The sequence below is a fragment of the Oncorhynchus keta genome, chromosome 14, assembly GCF_023373465.1.
Source record: "Oncorhynchus keta strain PuntledgeMale-10-30-2019 chromosome 14, Oket_V2, whole genome shotgun sequence".
Lineage (NCBI taxonomy): Eukaryota > Metazoa > Chordata > Actinopteri > Salmoniformes > Salmonidae > Oncorhynchus > Oncorhynchus keta.
The window spans coordinates 45686559-45705298 of NC_068434.1; the positions used below are offsets into that span (position 1 = coordinate 45686559).

Here is an 18740-nt window from a genome sequence, read left to right on the forward strand (position 1 = left end):
TGGAGCGGAGTAAATGGAATGGCATCAAACCATGTGTTTGATGTGTTTGATACCATTCCACTGATTCCGCTCCAGCCATTACCACGAGCCCGTCTTCCCCAATTATGGTGCCACCAACCTCCTGTGATGACAGAGTACCACAGTATGAGTCATAATACCCATAACACCTAGCGGTCAAACAAGAAAAAATGGATCCAATTGTTTTTCCACCATTCATTTTCCCAACAGGGGATTTAAATAACACTTAAAATAAGGGCTGCGTTTTGTGTAAGCTTACCCTGTCATGACATTTTGATAACCGTGTAAATCTCTCAGACAAGGTGACTTTTATCAATATATTCAGCTTTATTTCCCCCCCCAGAAATGAAATGCTAATTAGCTGCTAATGTGGCTATCATAATGAACTACAAATGCCATGATGATCTGGAGGAGACTGCCAAATCGAGGCAAAGGTTAGAATCTCTGGATTATCTATCTAATGTCAGCTAAATTTAGTACTGAATAATTGGCTACATTTCTTTAACCCTCCTGCTGTGTTCCGGTCGAATTGGACTGAAGTTTTCTCTCTAAAAAATGTAGTTAATTTGATCTGATTGTCATAAGGTTCCATGACTTTGTCCACACAGGGCAGCTGAACACACAAAATACATTTGGATGATTTTCATTACATTTTGGGTGTTTTATTTAACTTTTGTACACATGTGGTGTTCCCGGTCAAAAATGACCGGGCATTAGAAATGAATGGGTGAGACTGCAATTAGTGTATAGAATTGAGTTCAGCCACATGCCCATTTATCAGATGGACACACTTCCTCTCCCAGACCCCCACACGCATGTGTGTTTGAACACACACACACACACACACACACACACACACACACACACACACACACACACACACACACACACACACACACACACACACACACACACACACACACACACACACACACACACACACACACGCGCCATTCCAGTTATCACTCCTTTCAACAGCGCCCTGCTCCAGAGAGGAATGCAAGTCACAGTTATTGTCCCCATTCGCATGGTGCGGAGAGCATGCTCCCTCTGGCCGGCATTAATAATAAAAAATAATAAAAAATAGAAACAATTCCACTTCTCTTTCACCGACATAACATTCCTCAACCTCTTCTCCACCCAACCCGACAACACATACTGTATGGATCTGCCAGAAGGCAAGTATCCATTCTCTCCAAAAATCTCACTCCCACTGGGCCAGAATCATCTTTTTCATCATCAGGATGAGGCTCAAGCTCGGCGGTCTTCACCGCACCTGCCAGTTAATTCATCCTCACTCTCGTCACTTTCAATTTCCTTTTGTATCTCTTCCAAAACCTCTTTGTGATCCACCACTCCATATTCACTCAACATTTTCCACTTTTCAGTTTTTTTTCCTGTCCGCCATCTTACACCCACCTCGTGGCCCAAGAGGAGGTGCCTGCAAACTTGCCTGTTTTTATGCTTGACAATAGAGTTTTCTAGTCGAGGGTTCATCCGCCTTCATGCCCGAGACTGGGGAATTCTGAACAGTACAACAGAACAATGTTTGAAGTTCATATTTTAATCAAAACTGTTTTTTCTGATATGGGGGCCCAGGCTTTAGCTCAATGGGATTAACAAGTTCCTCACATGGAACGTGTGCTTGAATGGGTAACATTACAAAAGGTGTCATCTTACTGCCCCAGAAGTCACAGATTCAATAAACTGTCCCACTTCTTCTCTGTCTTCTCCTGTTTCTAATCTGTGTAAATAATGAATAGGAAAAGTAAAGGTGGAATACCACAAAAATATTCTCCATAGGCCCTGTAGATGGGTTAGCTGACAACGTCACGGAAACGATACGCACAATTCAGGGGCAGAAGTTTGTTAATTGTTGTGATTGTGGATGGCCAGATAGCTAAACATCAATGACAAGAAACTGCCACTTTGGGAAGTCGGGACTCGTTTCTGCTAGTTTCATCTTGTTCTTGATACCATATTTTGTGTTATTTTGACTGATTTCGCTAGCAAGCTAACCAACAACTGTAACGATATAGTGTATTTGATAGACCACAAGTGCTCATTGTGCAAATGTCTTTATGTTTTCAATAAACATTGGAGACAAAATATAGTTTACATGTTGTCAACAATCTAAGTCAATCCCGTCTGTTTTCGCCCCATAGTTGCACGCACATTGGTTTCGTTGCTAAACAACCAACCCATCTATTTAGACTTGAGAGAAGTTCAAGTATTCAGCAAAAAAATATTGACGTAAGTCCATGGTCGTGTAACAATGGTCGATCAGTTCAACCGTTGATTCCTGAAGACTGTCTGAGTGGATTACGTCAGTGTCGTGTGACAAGCAGATACAAATCCACCTTGTCACACAAATATCAGATGCCCACATTATGTATGTTACCTCATGCTACTTCTGCTATAACTTACATAGCCCTAAACATTTGGATTGTAACGTCATTTTAACCTCACAATGGGCCTGACCACTGTAGTAGCCCTATACTGCTCTACCAAGCAAAAAGACAGTAACTGCTCATGACGTGGAACTGAGAAAAAATGGCTTTTTATTTCCATTGGTTTCACAGTAACTTTATGCAGTTACTGCTAACATGGCCCCCATTTTCCCCAAAACACAATACAAAAGAGGCAGGATACTTGTCCACATGATTAAGCATGCATTTAATGTGTAGGAAAAATGACATTAACTCATTTTCGACCAAATTGAGCAGTTACTGCCTTTTGTCTACCCTAGGAAAAGTATTCAGTTCCCTTCTTTAGGATTTGTTCGGTGAATCAGGGGTTACTCCGTCATTTGTAAATTATTTTTCGGTAGCATTTCTATGTTGAAGATTAAAAAATAATTTGGTGCATTTTCCCCCGTATTCCATCCAGTTGGCTTAATGTTTTAAATATATTACACTTGATCTTTCTTGAATAAGTTCCTCCATTTTATTTGTTTTTCCTCTAACTTATTCTGTGCCTCTATGGCACAGTTTTTATTGCCATCTATCTGTACTATTAGTCCTTCTATTTCCTTTGTTAATATGAACTCTTTTGACCTAAATTGCTTTTGTTTCAAAGATGAGCATTGAATTTCATGGCCTCTGAAGGCACATTTAAAAGTGTCCCATACAATAAAGGGATCTGCTGTACCTATGTTATGTTGGAAAAAGCACGTTATAAATTCTTCTGTCCCCGTTAAAAACATGTTATCATCCAATAGGCTTGGATTAAATTTACAATATCCTCTCCCATGTGGAAATTCTGTAAGAGTAATGTATTTGCCAGTTATTTGATTTGGTCCGACCGCATTATGTCCCCTATCATCACTTTTTAAACTTTTGGTGCCAGCGAGAATGGAATAAGAACGTTGTCAAGACGACTAGCTTGATTGAGCCTCCACCATGTATATCTCACTAGATCCAGATATTTAAGCCTCCATATACCCACTAGATCCAATATATCCATCTTCTTTATGTTGTTAACAAGTTGTGGAAAAATACTGGATGACAGCTCTGTCTCTTGATCAGTGGAAACTCATGTGCAAACTGTAATAGCCTACAATAAGTTGTAAAATATTGATTGAAAATGATCATCATTCAATCTTTAGGCTATAAAACCATTTGCATTTATAAACTATTTGATTGTGTGTTTTGATGCTGCTTTTTAGGTGCACTGAAACCGCAAATGTTTTCCACAACACTCTCTTACAAACACCAATATTCCGATTGAAGAACAAGGGGATGTTTCAGAGCACATCCATTCTGTTTTCAAACACATTCTGTGTATCAAACAACCTCCAAAACACCAGATATCAGCTTAGGTGCATTACTTCCCATGGTTTTATTTCACAACGAGGGTGTTTTGAGTCATGCTATTTTAACAGTGTAGAGCCCTCAATCTGAACTCTGGACCTTGAAGCTAGTTCCACTGCGTTTTTTCAATGTACCCCTCTGATCAGGGACTGATTTAGACCTGGGACATCAGGTGAGTGCATTAGTTATCAGGTAGAACAGAAAACCAGCAGGCTACGGACCTCGTAGGGTAAGAGCTGAATACCCCTGGTGTAGAGACTGGACTGAACTGTATCTGGTTGATCTCCTATCAGCTATTTAAACCCAAGTGAGGTGTGACAATGTTGTAACAAGTGTTGAAAGTTTTTCTACAACAACTCATCTGATTTATTATAAACGTTCTGGACCATTTGATCTCCTGTAAGTAAAGCTGCTTTTAAAAAATGTATTTCTTACTAGCAGAGGCGGCACATAGCCTAGCGGTTAAAGCGTTGGGCCGAAAGGTCGCTGATTCAAATAGCCAAGCCGACAAGGTGAAGAACCTGTTGATGTGGCCTTATGCAAGGCACTTAACCCTAATTTGCTTCAGGGGCTGACCCCGTAGATGGGCTGTCATTGTAAATAAGAATTTGTTCTTAACTGACTTGCCTAGTTATATAAAGGTTAAATAAAAAAGATGATGGCAGATGAAACTTCAAACTTTCACTATGCAGTATTTCTAGTCTTGGTTAAGGAGTCATGGTTGTCGCTAGAAATTATATTTGAGTTCAATTCACCTGAAATATGCAGTGATTTGAAATCTGCACATATAAAATATTTATGGAATAACTAACACTTTAAACAAAGCACTGTAACTGGCATATGGTTACAACAATTATATTTAACCTCCATTCATTCCCATAAGATGTTATTAAATAATGGTACATCCAAGCTTCTGTAATGTTTCCACAATGCAACTTAATAACCCTTAAATCTGGCCTCCTCTTACAGTCAGCTCCAGTCCTCATCTTTACACTCTACTAATAATAATATATAATATAATAATAATAATAATAATAATATATAATAATAATAATAATAATAATAATAATAATATATGCCATTTAGCTGACGCTTTTATCCAAAGCGACTTACAGTCATGTGTGCATACATTCTACGTATGGGTGGTCCCGGGAATCGAACCCACTACCCTGGCGTTACAAGCGCCATGCTCTACCAACTGAGCCACAGAAGGACCACTACTCAGCAGAACATATTATTTCCAGACAAAGAAAATATGTTTTTGTTGTTGTTGTCTGCGCTGTAGATCTGTGGATATTCGTTGTTGTTAAAGGTCCAATTTTCAGATGATCAACATTAAATCATTTCTGAGTAACAATTTGGTACCGTATTGTTATTGTTTTCAATGAAAATGGTAAAACAAAACAAAAAATTGCTTCTTAGCAAAGAGCAATTTCTCAACAAACAATTTTGCCAGGACTATGGGAGTGTTCTGATTGGGGAGGGGGAAACTACAAACAAGCTGTTATTGGCAGAAAGGTTTGGAGCTCTCTTTCTTATTAGTCTATAAACTAATTTAACGCCTGGTGATGTCACCAGGTAGGCCAAAACTCCATCCCACAAAAACAGGCAGACATTTCAGGTGGTGTTTTCAAACAGCTCTTACTCTTAAAGGGCATTATCATAATTTTCACAATTTCACAGTATTATTCCTATCTCATAGTATGGAAATATATACAGTACCAGTCAAAAGTTGACACACCTACACATTCAGGAGTTTTTATATTTTTGAAATTATTTTCTGCATTGTAGAATAATAGTGAAGACATCAAAACTATGAAATAACACATTGAATAATGTAGTAAACAAAAAAGTGTTGCACAAATCAAAATATGTTTTATATTTGAGATTCTTCAAAGTAGCCACGCTTTGCCTTGATGACAGCTTTGCACATTGTTGGAATTCCCTCAACCAGCTTCACCTGGAATTCTTTTCCAACAGTCTTGAAGGAGTTCCCACATACGTTGAGCACTTGTTGGCTGCTTTTCCTTCACTCTGCAGTCCAATTCATCCCAAACCATCTCAATTGGGTTGAGGTTGGGTGATTGTAGAGGCCAGGTCATCTGATGCAGCATTCCATCACTCTCTTTCTTGGTGAAATAGCCTTTACACAGCCCGGAGGTGTGTTGGGTCATTGTCCTTTTGAAAAACAAATGATAGCCCCACTAAGTGCAAACCAGATGGGATTGCGTATCGATGCAGAATTCTGTGGTAGCCATGCTGGTTAAGAGTGTCTTGAATTCTAAATAAATCACAGACCATGTCATCAGCAAAGCACCACCAATCACACCTCCTCCATCATGCTTCACGTAGGGAACCACACATGCAGTGATAATCTGTTCACCTACTCTGCGTCTCGCAAAGACACGGCGGTTGGAACCAAAAATCTCAAATTTGGACTCTACAGACCAGAGGACAAATTTTCACTGGTCTAATGTCCTACCTTGTCACAATAGAACTGATTGGCCCAAATGCATTAAGAAGGAAAGAAATTCCAAAAATTAACTTTGGCCCAAGACTATAAAATGAATGGATCCTGCAGCTGTACTTGAATACAATGAACACTGTCCACGAGGCATCAGAAAGGCATCCTCCATCTATTTTAGTGCATGAGTGATGTCTGGTATCAGAAAATGAATGCATTGTTCACAATAAAACTATGCTTCTCAGATTTTCACTGCATCTTCACTGTTGTTTTGCTTAGAGTGTGCCATGATTGATGGACCATATTGCCAGTCTATGACTTTGACAACATTTGAATGCCACTACTGAATTAAACCAAACACGTTGTTTACATTTTGCAACTCAGAAAGAGGCTCTCAGAAATCCTGTAAAGATGGCTGAACGTCAAGTCCACATCACTATTAAGCACTTCTTCTTTAGTGAGGGCAGACAGAAAAGACAAACATCATGATAAATACCATGCCACCTTGCTGTCACATCACACCTTTGCAACCAGTAATCTGGCATCATCTGTAAACTGTCTATTAGCACCCTGATGTTGAGTCTTTGTGTCTATAACACGCCTGTTTTGGAACACTTTTTAACCCTATTGAACTTCCATTCTCTGTCTAGACTGTCTGAATATGTTTTGCACTCCTACTGTATGAGATAGGGTCATTGTGTGATCTGTGGTGTGTTTCTTCTGGTTCTCTGTAGATATATGACATTGTGTGATTTGTCGGATGGTGTGTTTCTTCTGCTTGTCTATAGATGTAGACATGGTGGGATTTCTGTGATCTGTGTGTCTCTGTCCTCTTTCTCTGTAGATATGGCCATTGTGTCATGTGTCTGATGGTGTGTTTCCTCTGGTTCTCTGTAGATGTGGATGTCTTACAGCAGCTGGGGCTCACAGGGACAAGGAGCGGAGGGGGTTCATCGTCCTCAGGGGCCCGTGCTGCTCCCCAGGGGGTCATCCCCTTTAAGTCTGGAGTCATCCTCACCCAGCGGGCCCGGGTCCAGGCCCCCCTGTCTTCCATCCTCCCCATTGCCTCCTATCCCACCACCAACCTCTCTCTGATCCTCAGCCTGAGCTCCCACCGCATCAACAGCGCCTTCCTCTTCACCGTCCTGTCCAAGAGGAAGAGACTGCAGCTGGGGGTCCAGTTCATCCCGGGGAAGGTCCTGGTCTACGTTGGCCAGAAGGACTTTGTCCATTTTGACTATGACGTTCACAACGGCCTGTGGCACAGCCTGGCCCTGGACATCCGAGGCCAGAGGGTCTCGTTATATACTTCTTGTGGGAAGACTAGTGTACATGCAGATCTGCATTCTAAAAAAGAAGAGGCCCTGGATCCCGAGGGCTCTTTCCTCTTGGGTAAGATGGCCCAGAACTCAGTGCAGTTTGAGGGTGCCATTTGCCAGTTTGATATTTACCCCTCTGCCAAGGCAGCTCATAACTATTGTAAGTACATAAAGAAACACTGCAGGGAGGCCGACACCTACAGGCCTGTATATCTCCCACCCCTGCTACCTCTGATCCCCTCAAACCCAAACTTTACTGTCACCCTCAACACTCCTCTGCTGTCGACTGAGGTAACCAGGAAAGTCCAGAGTCCTAGTCTGGTCTTGACTGGGGACAGAACCCGGACTAAGCTTGTTATCCCGACCAGCCGCCCCACAGTGGCGCCAACCCTCTCTGTGCGTGAGAGTTTTGTCACACCAAAGTCTGGAACTATGTCCCTGTCCCTTCCTGCGACTGTCGCCCCGACAATGGCCAGGTCACGATTAGAGCACCCCTTAATGGCCAAGACTCACACTGTTACTGTACCCCTCAGGACCAGCGAAACACAAACATCCCCAAAGCCAACATCCCGTGGCGACAGCAGTACTAAAAAGAGCATGGCGGTGGAACCTGGTGTTAAAACCCCAAAGCCCATAGGGAGCAGATTGGCTGCTGCACCAACCCCTTCTGCCACCACCCGGCCACTAAAGAGGAAGCCAGACCTCCAAACCACGGCAGCATCCAAACAAGGCTCTTCTTCAAACTCAAACACCTCCATCCTCTACATCCAGAGAAAGCAGCTGACCGTGCTGGCTGCAAAGAAACCTGAGCCCAGAGTGACCCGTGTGGAGGCTGTCAGACCCACCTTGTTTATCTCTGTCACTCCGCCTGCCACAGATGGCTTCCAAACCTGGGACCTGGAACCGACCCAGTTCTCACTGCTGGCTGGGCCGGGACCACCTGGACTAAAGGGAGAACCAGGACCAGCGGTAAGAACACATTTTTAAATAGAGATGTGTGTCACAGGAGGTTGGCGGAAACTTAATTGGGGAGAACATGCTTGTGGTAATGACTGGAGCGGAATCATTGGAATGGTATCAAATACATCAAACACATGGTTTCCAGGTGTTTGATGCCATTCCATTTGCTCCGTTCTGGATGTTATTATGAGCCGTTGTCCCCTCAGCAGCCTCCACTGGTGTGTGTATGTACAGTATGTATATATTCAATGCACAGGAGGGACTCCTAACCTGCCTGGCATGTGTGGCAGCAGGCTGATGTTTTAAACTCCTGCTATATTTCACACTGAACTTTGGGAGCTGTTCTGTACTGTTCTGCCCCTAATCCCTTCTCCACCCATTATGTTAAACAAGCAGGGAGCTTGATGCTAAGTCGCTCTGTGGATGGCGAGGCGGTAGGGGGTTGGGTGGGTGGAGTAGGTTCGGCCCTCTTAAAAAGCCCCTGACACGAAGTCCTTCCATGGGTTACAGACATCGAAGTGCCTCCCCGAGCCCTGTCTGTATGGTGTAATTTTTAATAGTTAACCGGATTTCAGTTTTGCATCTGTTCAGTTTATTATTTATTATTGCATAGGCTTCATCTACAGTATCTCTTTTTACATTTTAAAAAATTATTCTATCTAGTAATTCAGCAGGAGCTCACCAAAATGTGTCCTACCCTATAACCTGCTCGCTAGCGCCCCCCCTTATCAAGTATAAACGGCTTGTGGGCCGGTGCTAGCTATTCTTCAGAGTGTTGCTTGCTAATGTGAGATTTCCTTTTTAGCGGGATGGGTAGAAATAGTCGGGCCCATAGAAGTGCCCCGCCAGCCAGTGGTCTGTGTGTCTGAACTGAGGGCTTGACGCCGGGGTGAGAGATTCCTCCCAGAAGGGTGTGTGACTGTAGGAAGAATGGAGACCTTTAGAGCAGGTTCAAAGGTCGTGGTGGATGAAGCACCTCGGGGCATTTGACAGCTTCGGAACCCACCATGCGTTGCATGAAGTGCTAATATGAAGGGCAAGGAATGCTTGGCTTGATGGTTGGGATTGGAATGGGATTTGTTGAGTGTGTTAAAATGACGATTCTGGTCCATTTTGTTGAGTTAAACCTGTGTTGGGATTAGAAGCCTGTAGTGGAGGTTATGGTGGAGGTTTTTAAGGTGAAGTGTCTTGGGAAGTGTCTTTCTCGTCTTGGGGAATCAATGAAAATTATAAATGGATTTCCAAGAAAGCAAACTCACATTGTATTAAGAAATTACCTTTTTATGACTCATGTCAGATGTTTGAACAGCTTTCAAAACTATAACAAGCATGACTGTCCAGCTCGTAACAGACCATTGATAGCTCATAGCGTGTAGGTCATTTGTTCTTGTTGGAACCTTGCAATGTTATGGTGCCCAGATGTGATTGCAGGCTTGAGGCTTTGCTTGTTTTGAAAGACCTCATGAAATGTGAGTTATCAGTCATGTCAGACACTTCTTGGCCTTCACCATGTGTCCCTATGTCATGGACTATTTCAGATGTTTTCATGTATTAATATTGTGGCGTCAAGATCCAAAGCGACCAAAAATATTCTCACAATGTTTTATGTTGATGTAGTCGATGATAACACTTGCTTGTGCTACTATGTCAATGTCTGCCCTTAGCTCTGTCCAAAGCTAAATCAAATATTGATCTCAGATATTTTTGTCAGACCTTTTCAGACCATTCATTGTACTTAAGTATATGTATGGCATAGCTCATTTTTGGATATATATATATATATATATATATATATATATATATATATATATATATATATATATATATATATATATATATATATATATATATATATATATATATATATAATGGCTGTTACTCGTTATATTGAATACATGTACGCAGATTATGCAGGCCCTGCTGTGAAGAAATTCACTAGCCTGGGGTACTGATGACGTTTACCCACATTTTCCATTGTTAACTGTGGCCCAAAGAGCCTCGCTCGTGCTTCTGCAGTGAGGGCATCCACACTGCTATGTACGTCATAGCCACCTAACATGCTTATTGGAGAGCTAGCTGATGCAGAGCTGGATCCATCCTCCTCATGCTTGGTCAAGGTTGACATTACCAGGATCTAGGCCTAGTGTGTGTCTCCTCTTCTGGCATGATAATGTGTAAGAATGCCTTTCAAGTTCCACTGCTATGAAACACAGGTCTGTTTCCTAGGTTTACACCAGCTAGAATAACTCTGTGATTTAGAACGGACAAATCCCACAACTACAATTTGTTTCTATTCACGTCAGTAGAATTATAGAGGAGACATTCTTCATAGAGCAGTGCAATTCTACAGATTTTGATAGAACTGTCGCCAATCTTCGTTTGAGGGCCTTGCTCACGTGTGAGTTTGTGACCGCCAGTCTGACTATTGTAGTCTTCAAACACTGTTGAACCCCACTGCGGTGCGAGCTTGGCATCTGTGAGGCTACACATGGGTCCTGGCATAGCCCACAATGGTCTTTGATATATTCAAGCTGTCAGTGTCATTTCAACTGTGGACCACACCAGAGCATAAACAGTCTTCTTTCAGCACTCTAGTCCAGCAGCAATCTTCAAGAACAGGTCTCTTCAATGGGTACTTACAGGCTTGTTCGATAGAGACTTGTGTCTATATCTGTTTAAAGAAGTCTTAGTAGTAGTCTTGTGGTGCATTTTCAGACTCAGCTCCAACTCCGACCCCCCCCCCCAAAAGTTAGTAGAAGTTAAAGTCTTAGTAGGGTAGTTAAAGTGTCCAAATATCAACAATTCTATGAAATATCAAGCCTTCTCCGGGGCAAGTCTGTTATATGTACACCATTAAGTTCCTACTGTATGTTAACAAAACCGAATGTCATATTAAGCTGTTTTTTTTTCATTTCCTCTTTCCTCTGTGTTTTTATGAGCCTGGTGCTAGTGGAAATGGGGAAATGGGAACCAAACCTAACATTTCAAACTAATAGTCTGTTCTGCTTGGATTTGCAGAGGCTGACCCCTCATTAGCAATGACCTTTGAGAGCTGGGCTAATCCATGTGTGTAATTGGTTTAAAGCTAGCTGATGCCCATAATTAACAAGAGTGGCTGTGGTTGGACTCAAGCAACGCAGGCCCTGGTCCACCGTCCAGGCCAGGACCCCCAGCTTGCTCCCAGCACAATGACTCACACGTCCATATCCAAGCACTATAGTGGTTTTGGAACTGGTATGATATTGGTTTCAGTGGGAGTGAGCCGTAGCAGGTTTAACAATACACTTTCAGCAACTCTGCCAACATTTAAAACTTAAAGACCTAAGCTGTACTGAATGTAATAGCCTACACAGAATGGCAAGGAAAAGAACGAAGCCTTGTTTCGATATGCAATTTCTGAAAATGGGTTTTGAGGCTGCCAAGTATAGCAGTACTGAGTGGATGGATAGGTGTTTTACTGCCAACTTAATTAAGGCTAATGAAGGCAATTATCTTACCTAGCAATGACATGTCATTATGTGGATTGCATGTTACATTTCCAACTCTCAAGTTCTTTCACAACTCTTTTTATTGAAGTACTGTTCTTCCATTTGGATTCAATAAATCAATTCAAGTCCTTTCTTGTAAACAGTTGGTTAGTGTTCTTACTTCCTGCTTTGATTCATTGACATCTTTTATTTTCCCTTTCCAGGGACTTCAAGGACCTCCTGGGAAACCAGGGATGCCAGGGAAGAGTGGGTCACGGGTAAGTTTCTCTTTGTTGTATTCCTGATTCTCTTGGTGTACACTAAAACAGTCATTTTCAACCAGGAAGCCTATGACCCCTGTGAGAGTTTCAGTGGACCTCGAAATGAAAAAGATTGAGAACCTATGCACTATAACCAACGACAGACAAGCTTAATAAAATAAAAATCCCATCCTTCACTCTTTCTTTCCATTCAGAATCACGTACTGTAGCTAGCTACATTCTTTATGCTAAGCACTGTGGATCCTGTTCCCTCGTCTGATCCATTGTACTGTCTATATTCCAACATCAATACATACAAATAACACCATTAGAATGGCGCTGGAGAGGATGGCTGACATTTTACTTGCTCCTACCTAACCAACTGTGTTATTTAAAAACATTTTTTTTACATTGTTTGTAACTTATCTTTTTACTTATTCTGTACATAATGTTGCTGCTACCATCTCTTATGACCAAAAATAACTTCTGGACATCAGAACAGCGATTACTCACCACAAACTGGTAGAAGCTTTATACTTTAACGAGTCCGACCAGTCCGACGTGAAGGATATACTGCTTTCCCGGGAACAGGCCCAAATCCCCGTCATTTGCGCAAAGATAATACGTACAAAATGGGAGGGGAGGTCGGGCTGCCTTCTGAGAATTCTTAGGCGAGCGAGTAAAACCCCACTGCCATCCGTTCTATTGGCAAACATGCAATGTTTGAAAAATAAAATCGATGACCTATGTACAAAATCATTCCACTAACGGGACATTAAAAACTGTAATATTTAATGTTTCACCGAGTCGTGGCTGAAAGACGAAATGAACACCATACAGCTGGCGGGTTTTACACTGTATCGGAAGGATAGAACAGCAGCCTCTGGTAAGATAAGGGGTGGTGGTCTATGTATATTTGTAAACAACAGATGGTGCATGATATCTAAGGAAGTCTCAAGGTTTTGCTCGCCTGAGGTAGAGTATCTCATGATAAGCTGTAACTCCAGAGAGTTTTCATCCATATTTTTGTAGCTGTCTACATACCACCACAGACCAATGCTGGCACTAAGACTGCACTCAATGAGCTGTATACTACCATAAGCAAACAGGGAAATGCTCATCCAGAGGTGGTTCTCCTAGTGGCATGGGACTTTAATAAAGGGAAACTTAAATCCGTTTTGCCAAATTTCCACCAGCATTGTAAATGTGCAACCAGAGGGAAAAGAACTCTAGACCACCTTTACTCCACACACAGAGACACATACAAAGCCCTCCGTTTGGCAAATCTGACCATAATTGTATCCTCCTGATTCCTGCTTACAAGCAAAACATAAAGCAGGAAGAGCCAGTGACTCGGTCAATAACAAAGTGGTAAGATGAAGCAGATGCTGGGATATGTTCCAGGATTCTTCCGATGGCATTGATGAGTACACGACATCAGTTACTGGCTACATAAATAAGTGCATCGATGACATCCCCCCCCCCCCACATTGACTGTACGTACATACCCCAACCAGAAGCCATGGATTACAGGCAACATCCGCACTGAGCTAAAGAGTAGAGCTGCCGCTCGTCGGATGTGTCAAGGCTTGTAAACTATTACAGACTACAGCACAGCCGAGAGCTGCCCAGTGACACGAGCCTACCAGGTGAAGTAAAATACTTCTATGCTTGCTTCGAGGCAAGTAACACTGACACATGCATGAGAGCAACAGCTGTTCCGGAGAACTGTGTGATCACGCTCTCCGCAGCCGAGGTGAGTAAGACTATTAAACAGGTCAACATTCACAAGGCCGCAGGGCCAGACGGATTACCAGGACTTGTACTCAGAACATGTGCTGACCAACTGGCAAGTGCCTTCACTGACATTTTCAACTTCTCCCTGTCTGAGTCTGTAATAACAACATGTTTCAAGCAGACCACCATAGTCCCTGTACCCAAGAACACTAAGGTAACCTGCCAAAATGACTACCGACCCATAGCACTCACGTCTGTAGCCATGAAGTGCTTTGAGGCTGGTCATGGCTCACATCAACACCATTAATCCAGAAACCCAAGAACCACTCCAATTTGCATACCGCCCTAACAGATCCACAGATGATGCAATCTCTATTGCACTCCACACTGCCATTTCCCACCTGGACAAAAGGAACACCTATGTGAGAATGCTATTCATTGACTACAGCTCAGCGTTCAAAACCATAGCGCCCTCAAAGCTAAGCTAAGGACCCTGAGACTAAACACCTCCCTCTGCAACTGGATCCTGGACTTCCTGACGGGCCGCCTCCAGGTGGTAAGGGTAAGTAACAACATATCCGCTATGCTGATCCTCAACACCAGAGCCCCTCAGGGGTGCGTGCTCAGTCCCCTCCTGTACTCCCTGGTCACTCTTGAGTGCATGGCCAGGCACAGCTCCAACACCATCATTAAATTTGCTGATGACACAACAGTGGTAGGCCTGATCACTGACAACGACGAGACAGCCTATAGGGAGCAGGTCAGAGACCTGGCCGTGTGGTGCCAGGACAACAACCTCTCCCTCAATGTGATCAAGATAAATGAGATGATTGTGGACTAGGAGGACCGAGCACGCCCCCATTCTCATCTACGGGGCTGTACTGGAGAAGGTTGAGAGCTTCAAGTTCCTTGGTGTCCACATCACCAACAAACTAACATAGTCCATGCACACCAAGACAGTTGTGAAGGGGTTACGTTAAAACTGTATTTTTTTGTGAAGAATCAACAACAAGTGGGACACAATCATGAAGCGGAACGACATTTATTGGATATTTCAAACTTTTTTAACAAATCAAAAACTGAAAAATTGGGTGTGCAAAATTATTCAGCCCCCTTAAGTTAATACTTTGTAGCGCCACCTTTTGCTGCGATTACAGCTGTAAGTCGCTTGGGGTATGTCTCTATCAGTTTTGCACATCGAGAGACTGAATTTTTTTCCCATTCCTCCTTGCAAAACAGCTCGAGCTCAGTGAGGTTGGATGGAGAGCATTTGTGAACAGCAGTTTTCAGTTCTTTCCACAGATTCTCGATTGGATTCAGGTCTGGACTTTGACTTGGCCATTCTAACACCTGGATATGTTTATTTTTGAACCATTCCATTGTAGATTTTGCTTTATGTTTTGGATCACTGTCTTGTTGGAAGACAAATCTCTGTCCCAGTCTCAGGGTCTTTTGCAGACTCCATCAGGTTTTCTTCCAGAATGGTCCTGTATTTGGCTCCATCCATCTTCCCATCAATTTTAACCATCTTCCCTGTCCCTGCTGAAGAAAAGCAGGCCCAAACCATGATGCTGCCACCACCATGTTTGACAGTGGGGATAGTGTATTCAGGGTGATGAGCTGTGTTGCTTTTACGCCAAACATAACGTTTTGCATTGTTGCCAAAAAGTTCAATTTTGGTTTCATCTGACCAGAGCACCTTCTTCCACATGTTTGGTGTGTCTCCCAGGTGGCTTGTGGCAAACTTTAAACGACACTTTTTATGGATATCTTTAAGAAATGGCTTTCTTCTTGCCACTCTTCCATAAAGGCCAGATTTGTGCAATATAGGACTGATTGTTGTCCTATGGACAGAGTCTCCCACCTCAGCTGTAGATCTCTGCAGTTCATCCAGAGTGATCATGGGCCTCTTGGCTGCATCTCTGATCAGTCTTCTCCTTGTATGAGCTGAAAGTTTAGAGGGACGGCCAGGTCTTGGTAGATTTGCAGTGGTCTGATACTCCTTCCATTTCAATATTATCGCTTGCACAGTGCTCCTTGGGATGTTTAAAGCTTGGGAAATCTTTTTGTATCCAAATCCGGCTTTAAACTTCTTCACAACAGTATCTCGGACCTGCCTGGTGTGTTCCTTGTTCTTCATGATGCTCTCTGCGCTTTTAACGGACCTCTGAGACTATCACAGTGCAGGTGCATTTATACGGAGACTTGATTACACACAGGTGGATTGTAATTTATCATCATTAGTCATTTAGGTCAACATTGGATCATTCAGAGATCCTCACTGAACTTCTGGAGAGAGTTTGCTGCACTGAAAGTAAAGGGGCTGAATAATTTTGCACGCCCAATATTTCAGTTTTCGATTTGTTAAAAAAGTTTGAAATATCCAATAAATGTCGTTCCACTTCATGATTGTGTCCCACTTTTTGTTGATTCTTCACAAAAAACTACAGTTTTATATCTTTATGTTTGAAGCCTGAAATGTGGCAAAAGGTCGCAAAGTTCAAGGGGGCCGAATACTTTCGCAAGGCACTGTATCTTCAGTGTGTTGGTGCTGTACATCGAATCCTTCACTATTGCCAGTCTTCTCCACTTGGGGACCTATTTTCAATCGTTGACTGCGTTTGAAAACAGTATAGGAGTTTGCTTATGATCAAAAAACGTGTTGATGTTTTGTCTTTCTGACAGTTGTTGTTGTTGGGGTTAGACTCTCTGTGACCTAATAGGGTAATTATTTTCTCTGTAGCTGTTGAACTTTCAATCTAACCCATGTTAACCCATCAAAGCCATGTCATATTAAAATAGATGCTCAGTATAGACTTTAAGCAGGATTAAATCCACCCCCAGCAGAGTTATATCAGTATCACATGAAACTAGTGGATCAGGGGATCAAGAGTTGATATGTAAGATAGAGCATCAGCTCTTCTCTTATTTGGCTTGTCAGGGATTTTCTATTTTAGAAAAACAAGATACTGTATCTTCTGTGTTTGGGATAAATAGATGTCAAGGATGGAGTACAGGAAGTGAGTTAAGAAAGAGACAGATGCCCTCTGGCTAGGTTGTACTGTATGTGCGTGTGCAGGAGCTACAGTACCTGCCTACTCTGTGAGACTGCTACTATGCCTGCCCTGTGTCTCTGGGCTGGGGGCTGGGACGAGGCCTCAGAGGGGTAGGCTGTGGGAACCCAATCACTTTAACTGAAGAAAGAGGGCTTTGTCCCCATCTCATTAAATTCATTTAAGAGCTAACCTAGTGCTCACTACCACCTCCCTCCAGTACACTACCTCCATACAGTTCATTCATGGTCAAGAGCCTGAAACCACTCACTCCAATTCACTATGGAATGAATGATTCTTGAGTGATTTGGCGGTGCAATATCTTATACTATATGGGGCGGTCGAATCCTCAAATGTTCACTTAGTCATGCATTGATGTCAATGGGAGACTTAGTGAAAATGTGACTTAAGTGAAAGTTAAGATTCGCCCCCAAGACTGTATGATGGCTAAAGTAAGTGGTTGAGTTTCTGCCTGCCTGTCAAGTGGATCTGGATATCTCTTCTATTTGGCTCAGCAAACAGAGACACAAAGGAACCACTTTGATGCTTCTAATCTGGACAAAGACATGATACATTGTTTAAATAGTGCAATGGCATTGCAGTAAGACGCCGCTTCTTTTCCATGACCCTCGTAAACTTTCTGAAACTGTCCTTGATTGCTCTGGAAGGTGGATACTAATTATGAAAACGATTTTCACAGGACTGAAGCAAGTAGTGAAACCTAAGCGTTTAGAAGCCCTTGACCTCATTTGACCTTTCACCTTTGACACAGAGACGTGATATGTAATCTAGCAACCGTCGCTCAACACACAGGGAGAGAGCACACGTGAGCCGTCTAGCCGTATAACTATCCCCCATTTATCTTCACAGCTCAGCTTCTGTAGTAGCGTTGGTGGCGGTCGGTGCTGTGTAAACGTGCGCAAGCCCACTAGCTTGCTAGCTCGCTAAGCGCTATCTCTTCTTGACAGAGAGGTGTCATGTCTGACTGTGGGTAGACAGTCTCACCACCTCCACCACTACCTCCTCCACCTCTTCCTCTTCAGACACGTGATAGCATCACACCTGCGTTCCTCAGCCCAGTCGTCAAGCCTGCGGGCGGCTAGCCGGCTAGCACTCAAAGAAAGCCCTGCCTGAGGACGATATCACCCAGCCCTATAGGGAGAAGCCTGGTGCCTTGGCCGCAGTCAAAGGAGGCTTTGTGGTAAGGAACTGACCCTCAGTGCAGTGCAGACAGCAGGGGCAGTGTGAAGGTGGTATATTGTGTAGTTCAGTAGCTAGCAGTGCAGTAGCTGAAGTAGGCCTTGAATGGAGTGAGAGAAGGGCATTAGCATGATTGCTAATTTAATTATTACGCTCACTGTGTCATGAAGAAAAGTCTGTAGAAAGGAAAGTGAAACTGAGTGTAGTGAAGCCTGGTAGTGCCACTGAAAAGGATGTCAAAATGATTGTTCCTGGGTCCAAATCAGGACATTGCTGTTCTTTCCGAGGGGAGCTGCCTATCAGTGGGTTCTGACAGAATGCTGATGTAGGTCGATCGTAGTGCCGTTCGGCATTGTACTGGCATTCCATTCACTGTTTATAACATTTGGGGTATTGTTCATACAGTACACACACATTTTCTTCCAGGAAAAACCAACCACTGCAATATTA

General features: G+C 42.9%; 1 protein-coding gene across 1 annotated transcript in view; it reads left to right on the forward strand.

Moving 5' to 3' along the window:
* LOC118393514 (collagen alpha-1(XXVII) chain B) overlaps positions 1 to 18740 on the forward strand; it is a 135963-nt gene that overhangs the window by 15369 nt on the left and 101854 nt on the right. Inside the window, exons 3-4 of the mRNA XM_052461826.1 lie at positions 7192 to 8582; positions 12265 to 12318. Coding sequence (XP_052317786.1) covers positions 7192 to 8582; positions 12265 to 12318 — 1445 coding nt within the window. The remainder of the gene's footprint in view (positions 1 to 7191; positions 8583 to 12264; positions 12319 to 18740) is intronic.